Genomic DNA, 12135 nt, shown 5'->3' with positions numbered 1-12135 from the left:
TCACTGCAGCACTCCACAGATATGGGCTTTATGGCAGAGTGGCTAAATAGATGCCTCTCTTCAGTGCAAAACACATGAAAGCCTGCTTGGAGTTTACAAAAAAGGCAACCGAAGGTCACTCCTAAGAGTGATCGGCTCATGCAACTGGAATGAGGAGCCTCCTCCTACAACTTGCAGCCTCAAAAGTCCAGAAGTCAGGCTTCACGACAGCTTAGATGAGAAAGTGGAAACCAACAAGATGGCGGAGAGCTTCTGGTGGGACGCAGAGCCGACTGGAAGTGATGTCATCTGGCTGTTGGGAGGTGGAGCTATGCATTTCAAGGCCGTCCAAGCCTCTCCCCCCCCCCCCCCCCAAGCAAACGCATATTTACTTGTTTTATACTTTTTGTTTTTAATTTCTTCAGTTACTTCCTGGATTCCATGACAAGAGAAGAGTAATAGTAATAAAAACACTTTAATTAAAAAGGAGGGGTTCAGAACCCTAAAAACCAACTGGTTTGAAGGAGTGACTGGGCATGTTTCGAAACATGTCCCGCCTACTCTGGCGTCAGTTTCGGTTGCCTTTCGTTCCATGCTGGCCCTGACAACACGGCTCTCCTTCCTGGATTAGAGACGCAGTGTTTGCCACCGCTGGTCGACTCCCGCTCACTTTACGGATTCATTGATATGCCTGTTTATTGCTTTCTTTATCTTGTAAGTGTTTTTAACTCTTCCTTGTCATTAAATTGTTTTATTATTGCACTTAGAAGTGCCTTCTTCTCTGCTTTGTTTTTCCTATAGAGTGTGCTTCCCTCTTCTGAAGTGCTGCTGTAGTGCATTAACCACATTTCAAGAGCCAGTCATGTACTGTTTGTTTAATCAGAGTTCCACCGAAAAGTGGAACTTCAGCTTTAAGCACTACTCGCCCCCGCCCCCTGACAGGCCACGTTTGGCATGTCATTTTGGGGGGGGGGTACCCCTTTTTTTGTGGCACTTCCTGTCCCACTAGGCGACTCCTCTCGCCCCCTAGGCGGCCCCTCCCTGCCAGCAATCTTCTGGGACACAACTTTGGTCCCAGAAGATCGGCTGGCCAATAGGAGAGCGCAGCCGTAAGCGGTCACGGCCGGGTGCCCACAGTTACCATGACAGCGCCAAGGAGAGGAGGGGGAGAGGATCTAGCCTCCTAGCAGCCACATCGCTGCACCGTGGGGCAGGTAGGTGTTGGTTTATTAAAAGTCAGCAGCTATGATTTTTGTAGCTGCTGACTTTTAAAGAGGAAGTAAACCCTAATGGGTTTACTTCCTCTTTGATTCCCTGCAAAGGTAAAGCATAATGGACTACTATGCATCGCATACTACCCCATTATGTGTCACTTACCTGACACAGGAGCCAGCGAAGTCACCTCTGTCCCCTGTAGTATCGAGCGTCCATCTTCTTGGTGGGTCTCGCTGCTCCGGCGCTGTGATTCCCCGGAGCAGCGATAACGTCACTCCCGCGCATGCGAGCCGACACTCGTGGCGTATCGCCGCGATCTGCGGCTTACCCAGTGCGCCTGCGCGCCATTGTCTACGGCGCATGCGCCGTAGACAGCGGTGGCTGTCTTCGGGCAAATATCTCCTAAACCATATAGGTTTAGGAGATATTTCTTGGACCTACAGGTAAGCCTTAATCTAGGCTTACCTGTAGGTCAAAGTGGTTTGTAAGGGTTTACAACCACTTTAATAAACGGAAAAAACAAAACGGGTGGAACGCCGCTTTAAATTCTCCTCGTTATCCAGAAAGCCTTCACCTCTACACTACATCCTGGTTTCCATGCCTAGGCAAATTATGTCATGCATCCCAGGAGTCTTCAGGAGGGGAGGGAGGGCTCTCAGCTCAGCCCATGCCTGAGATAAAGGGCAGATGGATTCCAGGAAGTAAATGCTACATGAATAATCTGCCTTGTGTCAAGATGGCCACTGCCAGTAATGCCAGGGGGTGTTTTTTTTTCAAAATGATTTCTCTGCAAAATAAAGCATGGAGATGTGGATGGATGGGGGGAGCTTGCTTTGAATTTTACAAATTAAATAAAATAGAGTTTTTGATTTGTGGTGCTCGGATGCATCGAAGTTCCACTTGAAGCGATATTTCAGTTTTTTTTCTTTTTAATAAATTCAGACATTTCTAAAATTGTGTTTTCACTTTGTCATTATGGGGTACTGAGTGTATATTAATCTAAAATAAATAAATTTAAACCATAGTAGTATCAGGCTGCAACAGAACATCATTGAAAAAAGTGAAGGGTGTGCGAATACTTTATGAATTTCCCATATACAGTAATATATGCTTTGCAGATGTTCGCTGATTCAGGTGGTCTTCAGGTTAGGGTTCCCAAGCCAAGATTTAACAAAAATGCCCAGGTCTACAAGGTCATTCCTGTCCATGATATTAATACACTTTTGTAAAAACTTGCATACAAGAAAAAAAAAAAAAGCCTCCCTCATTAGACCCAAGCTAAACACTCTTGAGCTCCCCCTGGTGATAAAGCAAAACATGATGGGCATAAGTCATGAAAGGACCTCTGTTCTGGAAGTGTACTACCACGCTGCAAAATGTGTTTGCAATTTAAAAGGAGTAAAAAAATTAATATTTTAAAAGCAGCAGGCTCTCTGTTGGTCTTCAAATATTTGGTATTAGTCTTCTGGATGGAACAGAATTTGACCACAATCATGCCTCTCTTGGTATTTCAGTGTAATCTCTACTATAATTATTTCTACAGGACTGAATAAATAATGGTATGAGACTATCCTGCAGGGCGGGGGGAGGGGGGGGCTGCCCTGTCTCCAAACAACGTCTGTGTGAACTGAACTCCCTCAAGACAAGGCTCCCTGCCCCCCCCCCCCCCCCCCGATACGCACAAAAAATATTCGATTGACAGATGCAGGCCAGGATTCTGAGAGCCCCTACAAAGTCCTGAGACAATGGCGGACGGATGTCCCAACAGCGAATGTCAGTCCGTCTACCTCCCCTGGTACATAAAAGGGTAGAAAAAATTCAGAAAGAAGGCAACGATAGCTGCCATGGTGCCTAATACGAAATATCGGATGCGAGCCTCCTCATTACACTCCGAAAGATGCGGGTCGGTGGGTTCGCGGCTGCCGGCGGTTCTGGGTCTTCGCCGGGCGTCCAGGCGCTGCAGCTCCTTCTCTTCGGCCTCCATTGCCTGCCAGATCAGAGATGCCTGCGGTGTGTGGAAACCTGTGTCAGAGTCGGGGGGGCCACACATAGGAGCACAAAGCTGCTAGACACACACAACATCTACCTAAGAGCTTCTGCTAAGCAAAGACAAACAGGCTCAAATTTACAAACAGGAAGAAATGTTTGATGATCTGGGGCACCCCACTGCAACCAAAACGCAAACTTTTCATGTCACCCATCAATAGAGATCTGAATCTGATTGGTTGTTATGAGGCAACACAGACTAAGCCAAAACTTCCCTCATGTCCAAAACAAATAGGTTAAAAAACTATTAATGATCAGATGTGGCACTGTTGGAAGCACCAGGTCCGCTGGTTAAAGACAGACTGGACAGCCCAGGCACAATATTAGGCACTGTGTCAGCGATCCTTTTATTTTTTTTTTATTTTTTTTTTTGCAGTAAGTCAAAGCAATCACTGGGCTGCAAGGAAATCTGAATTCCACTAATATAAAGGGTGATGCAATATGATTTATCGATCTTTTATGTAGCTTTAAATCAGAAATCACTGTTAATACCATACACAGCTAAAATGGATAACAGGAAACATATGCTGAACATTTTAATGACTTCACACCTCCCACTGCACTTCTTTAGAGTAGGAACACAATTCCAAATAGTATCGCCTAATTAAATCATAATAAAAAATAAAAAAAAGGGAAGTATGCCATGATGAATTATCCACACACAAAACATACATACTCACATTATCACTCCCCTTCTCATAATATATATATATATATATATATATATATATATATATATATATATATATATATATATATATATACACACACATATACATACACACATAAATATTAGTAAATAACAATATGATATCTATAGATTAGGGCTGTGAAAATTAAAGATTAATTCCTCGATTAATCAAAGATTTTTTTTTGATCGATCAAAATTCTTTTGATCGGTACTCACCTCTCCGCCAGCTTCCGGGTCTTCAGGGAGTTCCATCAGAGATCCTGTGACGTCACAGACATAGACGTCACTGGACTCCTCCCCCCTTCCCCAAGTGCCTCCGTCTGCTAACGAAGGGAAGGGGGGGAGGAGTCCGGTAACGTTGAAGTTCTGATTGAACGTAACACGTACGGGGGAGGAGCTACGCATGATGTCACCCGCTGCTGCCCTACGGAACTAACACGATTGTCGGCTTCACATGCTGTGTTTTTATCATCTTTATGTGAGTAGTTTGTATTTGAACACAAAAATGAAATCTCATACTTAAGCGGTGAGCACTTAGATCTTCTTTCTACCCATGACCTGGCATCCTTGCTGAGATCTAAGGAGACGTGAGAGAAGTTTATGGTCTGTGTTAACCCTTTTGATACCCGCTTGCATGACCACCTGTTTGCACAGGGGTCCATGCCATAAGGTGAGAGTGATTAGTTAGACTGGAGGTGGAGGGATTGTCACGCTACTGTGAAAAAAAAAAAAAAAAAAAAGACTTACGTCAGTGCTACAGTTTGAATTTAAAAACGTATTTGTGTGAACTGTGAAGTTAAGTCATGGATTGTGGAAACTAACTAGTGTCGGGTGATTGTATATAGTGTATACCACATTTACCACTGACTAATGCAGAGTTGCAATGCAAGATCAGCTAAAAGTAGTTGGATCTGTATGTGCGTTATAATTAATCGAAATTCGTTGATTAAAACAAAAATCGATTAATCGAACACGAAGATTTTAATCAGTAACAGCCCTAGTAATTATACATCAGTATAGCATAGCAACATCTGACAAAAAGGATCTGAAACCACTGAAGTAGCAGACTGAGAAAATTAATATTTGTGTCATTCTCAAAACTTTTGGCCGTAGTACATTAAGGGGGTACTTCTAACCAGAGAGTCACGCAGATTCATTCCATAAAGCCACTCGGCAAGGTGTTGTGAGCCAACTCACAGAGAAACCAATTAGAATTTAGCATTCTGTTGACTAGTAAACTGAAATCTAGTTGGTTGCTACGGATTTATTGTACTTTTAATTACAGCTTGATGTAATATCCCAAGTCTCTTGTACAGTAGAGCTACACGATCATTAAAAAAAAAAAAAAAAAAAATTGCAATCTCGATTCAACCCCCCCTTTACGATCTTAATCCAGCATTTCCATGATTCATTAATGTAACAAGTGTAGAGCCGTTCTCTGCTCACTTAGCTGTCAACAAAAGAAAAAAAGCCAGCAAATCAACATTGTTTATAGTTCTCTTCCAGCGCTGACAAAGTATCTTTTGGTTCTTTTAGATTGAAGGAATGAGCTTCGGTCTGTAAGGCTACTTTCACACTGTAGCGTGGCCGTGTTAGCAGTAAAGCGCCGCTCATTTTAGCTCTCAGGCTTTCACACTGGGGAGGCATGGGAGGCGGCATTCAGGCACTTTACAGCTATTGCTAGTGCCAAAACGCCTAAAAACTGCCTTCAGTGTGAAAGGGGTCTTAATGAGATCAGTTTAACCACTTAAAGTGGTTAAGCCACTATATGTAGTTTACATCATCCTCTCTGTGTAATTATGTAAGGTGCTCCTGTGTCTTTGTAAAAATCATTTATCCGTTTTGAGAGTGCTGATCGGCAATCACATGACCCGGCTGCCTCTCTCCTCGCTTGCCTCTCTCGGTCTGACAGCTGCAGTGGGCGGGGCTGAGGGTGCCCCACTGACGCCAGTCAGGAGGGGAGGAGTAGAGAGGTGGTAGTTCATGTTATCGCCAATCAGCACTGGCAAAGCGGGTATATAGCAGCTTAATTTTTTACAAAGCAGATACAGGAGCACCTTGCATAATTATAGAGGATGATGGAAAAAAAAAAAAAAGGGGGGGGGGGGGGGGGACAGTTTTTGAACAGCAGGAGGGAGAGCAGGCACAGACACGGAGCTGACAGGCAGGGAGGGGAGGGAGGAGGAGGACAGAGGAGAGCTGCGGATGACAGAGGCGCATAAACTGATCACTGTGTCATGGCTCAGCAGCCATGATATACCGTGGTCAGCTTACGGGGTAACAGGTTTTTTTTTTTTTTTACTTTTTGGGGGGTTAACAAACGCTTTAAAGACTAAACCTTTTTCTGACTTTTGTTGCTTACAAGTTAAAATCAGTATTTTTTGCTAGAAAAAAAACCTCCAAAAATGGTGGTGTTGCAATATTTTATGTCATGCTGTATTTGTTCAGCAGCTTTTCAAATGCAATTTTTTGGGAAAAAATATAATTTAATGAGTAAATTACAAAACAAAAAAAACAAACAGTAAAGTTAGCCTAATTTGTGTGTATGTTAAAGATGTTACGCAGCGAGAATTGTGATCTGTATTCTAAAAAACAGAATAAAAAATAAATAAATTACAATCGGGATTCGCATTTTAGCCAGAATCGTGCAGCTCTATTGTACAGCTGTGTTTCTTTCATAAATAGTTGGATGTATAACGGCAATCTGCAAGAACTTTAGGCCTATCATGACATGAAAAATACTACGCCTGTCTCCGTCCCTCATTATACAAAAGGAGCCCTTCCCTTAACTTGCAATTGACAAGAATATGTACTTCCAACCGGATGTGGAACAAAACACAAAGGATCTAATCTATTGGGGCAAAGAGCAGCAAGACACAGCCAACCAATATGCAATTGCCGATAACACGAAAGGTACAGAAAAGCTCACGGTTTGTTACAGGTTATCTCCAGCACCTTGTGACAACCAAATAGGTCATCTAAAGTAAAGACTGCTGTCAATCATCTGTAAATGGACAGATTTATAGCCGAGTTTTGAATGAAAAATAATAAAGCTATATAAGGTGGATGTAGGACATACATGAGCAGATAACCTGGCATTACAAAAAAGAAAAAAAAAAAAAGAAAGGCGTTTCTGCTTATATTGTGCATTCTCAAGTTTCTCCCTTCCCCTTTCATCAAGTTGCTAATTAACATTCTATATAAAACCTGTTTTCATTACATACCTTAATTTAGATCCACAGACGTCTTCACGGGGTCCCTGCGCTTCTCTATATACAATGCACACAGACCACGGCTGGTGGGAGGGGCTGGAAGCTGTACATAGCTTCCAGTAAACATCACTGCACCCTGCCTCAGTACGCAATGCAAACAGAAGGGTTGACGCGTGGGAGGAGCTATAGAAATATCAACATGGGGGCAGGCGTTCCTTGGCAGATTGTACCTGCATGCAGACCACCCTAGGTAATGCCCACATGTGATGCTGAACCTCCATGATTGAAAGAACTAAAATTAATTGAACGATAGAAAAAAAAACGGGCCAGGGAAAGAGCTCCAGACAGGAAATGATACAGGCTCTGTCTGACTTGCTGAAGCTTCTAATGCACACTGCGAGATACTCACATTGTGCAGTGAAATCAGAGTGAGGCCGCGTACACACGGGCGGACTGTTCGCCCAACTTTGTCCGCTGAACAGTGTTTGGGCGGACATTCCGCTCGTGTGTGGGCTTTCAGCGGACAGTTTCAGCGGACAGTTGGACGGACAAGGTTTTTCGGAAATTCCGAAAAACTGTCCGCTGAAACCTTGTTTCAGCGAACAGCCCGCTCGTGTGTAGGCTTGTTCGTCAAACAAAGTTGCGCGCATGCTCAGAAAGGATTTTCACGCCGAAAGCTATAATGCAGTGTATAGGACGTCGTATTTTTCGTCCCGTCGTACGTGCTGTTCACGTCATCGCGCACGGTTTCAGCAAACTGTTCGTTCGTCGTGTGTGGGCATGTCCGTCCATGCTAATTTTGAGCGGACTGTTTGCTGAAACTGTTGGACGGACAAAGTTGGGCGAACAGTCCGCGCGTGTGTACGCGGCCTAAGAAAATTCAGTACGGGAGAGGAGCCGGTACAACAAGTGCACTGAATGGAAAGGCTGGAGCTCAGCTTTAAATCTACTTACAGAAGACCTCTGATGTACTTGCAATAAGCACGGATCTCAGAATAAAATATAAAATAAGAATACAGTAGGTGATCTATATAAAACTGTTAAAGCTCATTCGCTCAGCCTGACAGTCGTGTTCTATTTTCAAAATGTTTGTTTCGAGTCTCAAACCCGCTTTGCTGGCCATCAAAAGAACATGTGAGAACAGAAACGATAGCATCTGCCATTGCCGTTTTAAACATGCATCTCCGAACCAACTATCCCAATCCTGTATCTGCTGTTTAGGGAGTCACCAATGGGAAACAGGTGTGCAAAGCAAAAAAGAGCTTAGACTGTGACTTTATTGGCAAGTTCAGCCATTTTATTAGCCACAGTAAGCTCTGTTACTGTCAAATAGATTCCCAGCCTTACATAGTGACTGCTGTAGTGTCGCTCAACCATCTGCCCATTACCTGACTCGTCGCTCCATCAGCAGATGCTCCGGCGTCGGCTCTACGATTCGCAGCGTGCCCCCGTACAGGTCTCTCCACAGGAGAGTTCCTCCGCCGATAAAAGAGTACATATGCGTATCGTGTCACCACTTGGCTCTCGTCCACTGAGGTCACTGTGCTGTCGTCAAAAAGCCTCCAGCCTAAGAGAAGAAAAAAAAAAATCACAAAATGTCGTTAAAAGTTATTCACATTACAGCAGAATAGCACTAGAAACCTGGAAATTCATTAAAGTGACACTAAGGCTCGGTTCACACAGGACGCGGCACGACTTGCAGAGCCGCGACCTGCCGAGACCTCAGCGGCGACTTGCAAAATGACTTCTGTATAGAAGTCAATGCAAGTCGCCCGAAGTCATGCCAAAAGTAGTACAGGAACCGTTTTTCTAAGTTTCTTAGAACGGTTCCGTAGTACAGAACGGGGGCGACTTGTCAGGCGGCGAAGTCGCCTGGACGAGTCGCGCCTGTGTGAACCGAGTCTAAAGGTGTTTTTTTTTTTAAACAACATGTCATACTTACCTCCACTGTGCAGCTCGTTTTGCACAGGGTGGCCCCAATCCTCTACTTCAGGGGTCACCCGGCGGCTCCCCGCATCAGATAACCCCCTGGGAGAAGCGCTGGGGGGGGGGGGGGGGGGGGGCGCGTTTACTTCGCAGGCGCGCTCCCGAGTCCAGCATTCGCATTCGAATGCAGGACTCGGCCCCGCCCCACTTCATTGGATTTGATTGACGGCAGTGGGAGCCAATGACTGCTCTGCTATCAATCTATCCAATCAACAGCAGAGAACCTCGGGCAGAGAGACAGCACATCCCCGAGGGACAAATTTGAGGGTTCAGGTAAGTAAAATGGGGGGGAGGGGTGGGGTGGTTTCTAGAGGGCCGGTCACTGACAGGTGTTTTTTCACCTTAATGCATAGGATGCATTAAGTTGAAAAAAAAAAAAACACAAGCCTTTACAACCCCTTTAAAAGGTTTACATTTCTAAGGAGCACATTAGGCCCCTTTCACACTGCCACGACTTGAAAATCACGCGATTTCAGGGAATGTCTGTGTAAACTTGAGGTCTATGGACCGCAATTCGCATCAAAGTCGGACCAAAGTAGTACAGGGACTACTTTGAAGTCATTGCGACTTCAAGTCACACAGATATGAATGGGTATCATTGGGAAACACCACGGGGTACAACTTGTCATGCAACTCTGATGTTCAAAGTTGCAGGAAACGTCGCACAAATGTGAAACGTGCCTTAACCTCCCTTGGCGGTATGATTATGGCAGATTTTTTAATCTCAAAGCGGTACATTGTTTTGCATCGAGATTTGGTGTATTATATTGTAGGCCTTTAATTCTTAGGAATGACTCACTTAAATCTGTCCAAACAATAGAGTCTAGTAGACAACCCGGGCATGATAACGTTTGAAACACAAAATCATAAATTATAATATAATAACTATAAATTTTAAAAAAATATTAATAAAATGAATTTCCCCACCAATTCTGCAAGCGTTCCAATTTACTATCGCTGTTTTCTAGCTGGTCTAAAACCACTTTGGTATGAAAGGGACACTTTTTGGATGCCATGAACATTCCTCCAGGCAGTAAGAACAGTTTATATAAAAGTGCAGGCAAGGCACTGGACAAAACACTAGGGACAAAAGGGATGTGAAATGGTTACGATAAAGTAATCTTACAGATTACATACAGTGTATTGCATGCGTTATGTTTTTGTACTTTTTAAATTTGCCATCCCCATGCGTCGTGATGCTCGCAGGGATCGGAGCCCGGCACACAGAGCATCAAGAGGAGGATCCGGCGGGGACATAGCAGGGGGAACATTGCAGGATCCTGGGGACAATGCAAGTTAGCTAGACCAGGATTCTGCAATGCAATCCCAAGTTTGGCTTGGGGTTACCGCAAACGGTAATGAAAAATTAACCCAGAGCCACGCTCGGGAATACCACCAGGGAGGTTAAGCAGTGAAAAAAAACAAAAAAAACAAGGCATTTGTGCTTAGCAATCTGCTGGCTTTTGCACTAAGAAGTGCTATTAAAATAAAGGCAAAAATGCAGGCCGCGGGGTGGACCAACATTGCAATGGCATTCTCTTCTCTGCCTTATGCAGTAAATGGCGTTGTAACTTAAAAGGTACTGCTAATCCACTTCTAACACACCGCAGGGACAGGAGACTGCAGGACCAGTCTGACAGTGCAGCGCAATCTGGAGGCACCGAGAATCTGAAGACTGGCAAAAAACCAGTGCGGGTGAAGACAGTGTGTTGGACTCCTGGGCTGGTGAATATCTGTTTCTTAAAAAAGAAGTGTGGGGTAAATAAAAAATAAAAAAACAACACATACTCAGGTGGGTGCAGCATTCATGCGGTGCTACATCTGTATCCCACCTCCTCTACACTGATAACATTGAACAGAGAGCCGGAGACTATTAGGCATATGCTTTCTGCTCTGCCCCCTTCTGCACTCACTAGACCGCTGGGCTGTGCAGGGGGCAGGAGCAAGTGGGCTCAGTCTCTCAGCAGCATACTGAAAGGCCAAGGCAGCTGCGGGTCCAGCCATTTGGGATCTCTCCAGAGCCTAGACTGGCTGACTTCAGCTGGCAGCGGACTTTAGCCTGCTGTCGGCTGAATACGGGTCACAGGAGTGCAGAACTACACACCCGTGACCCACAGGAGAAGGCGGCCAAAGAGCTTTGGCCCTACTTCTCCTTTAAAAGCCAAAAGCTACAGAATTTGGAGATGCTGACTTTTAATTACCCTTTAAGCTCCAAATGAGACATTGGAACTTTTGTTGGTTACATATATTTGCTAAAAGTATTACATAAAGTGGAACTCTAGGGAAACAGCTGAATACAGAATGGAAGAAATGAATGCATGAGCAATAATGCCAGACAAAATATTTGTGATCTGCTTGCCAAACGCTGGACTCTGCAGGATGACCCCAATTATTTATTTAAATGGTAAAGCTCCCTGCGTTACCTGCCTTTTCCTTGAACAGTGGATGATGCAGATTCATTGTCCAACAGGCAGGCTGTAAAAGGCGACACAGGAAGCTACATTACTGAGCTAGAGTGGAGTGGTCGTTCGGGGCCTTTGCGACACATCGGGATTTTGAGACACTTTTTCTAGTTCGCTTAGTCCAGGGGTCTCAAACCGACGGCCCTCCAGCTGTTGCGAAACTACAATTCCCATGAGGCATTGCAAGACTGACAGTTACAAGCATGACTCCCACAGGCAGAGGCGTGATGGGACTTGTAGTTCTGCAACAGCTGGAGGGCCACAGTTTGAGATCCCTGGCTTAGTCCGTTTATTCACATGGAATGCATGGTGTCAGGTCTCCATTCGGATAAAAAAAGTCCTTCCTGTCGAGGTGGTGGTGCAGGTCATTCTGAGTGAGGTTGGGAGGATTCGGGGTCTTGAGAAGGACAGGTGGAGGCTGGGGGCCTGGACAAAGGCGTGGAGGAATGTCAGGTCTCTGTAGCTGCTTTTTGTCAGTCTCTGAATGTGTGGCTTTCTTGCTGTCCTTTCACGTCCCCTAGATTTTTATACAAGATTGTATTTT

At 44.7% G+C, this 12135-nt stretch overlaps 1 protein-coding gene across 1 annotated transcript in view; it reads right to left on the bottom strand.

Annotated features, from left to right (window-relative positions):
* USP19 (ubiquitin specific peptidase 19) overlaps positions 1–12135 on the bottom strand; it is a gene marked incomplete in the record, with an annotated part of 118715 nt that overhangs the window by 23199 nt on the left and 83381 nt on the right. Inside the window, 1 exon segment of the mRNA XM_077451658.1 lies at positions 8532–8710. Coding sequence (XP_077307784.1) covers positions 8532–8710 — 179 coding nt within the window.

This window comes from Lithobates pipiens, unplaced genomic scaffold (genome assembly GCF_037356315.1).
Source record: "Lithobates pipiens isolate NorthernLeopardFrog02 unplaced genomic scaffold, aLitPip1_a1.2 Scaffold_23, whole genome shotgun sequence".
NCBI classification, from domain to species: Eukaryota; Metazoa; Chordata; class Amphibia; order Anura; family Ranidae; genus Lithobates; species Lithobates pipiens.
Note: the sequence above shows the minus strand (reverse complement) of the source record. Positions and strands in the feature narration are given on the sequence as shown.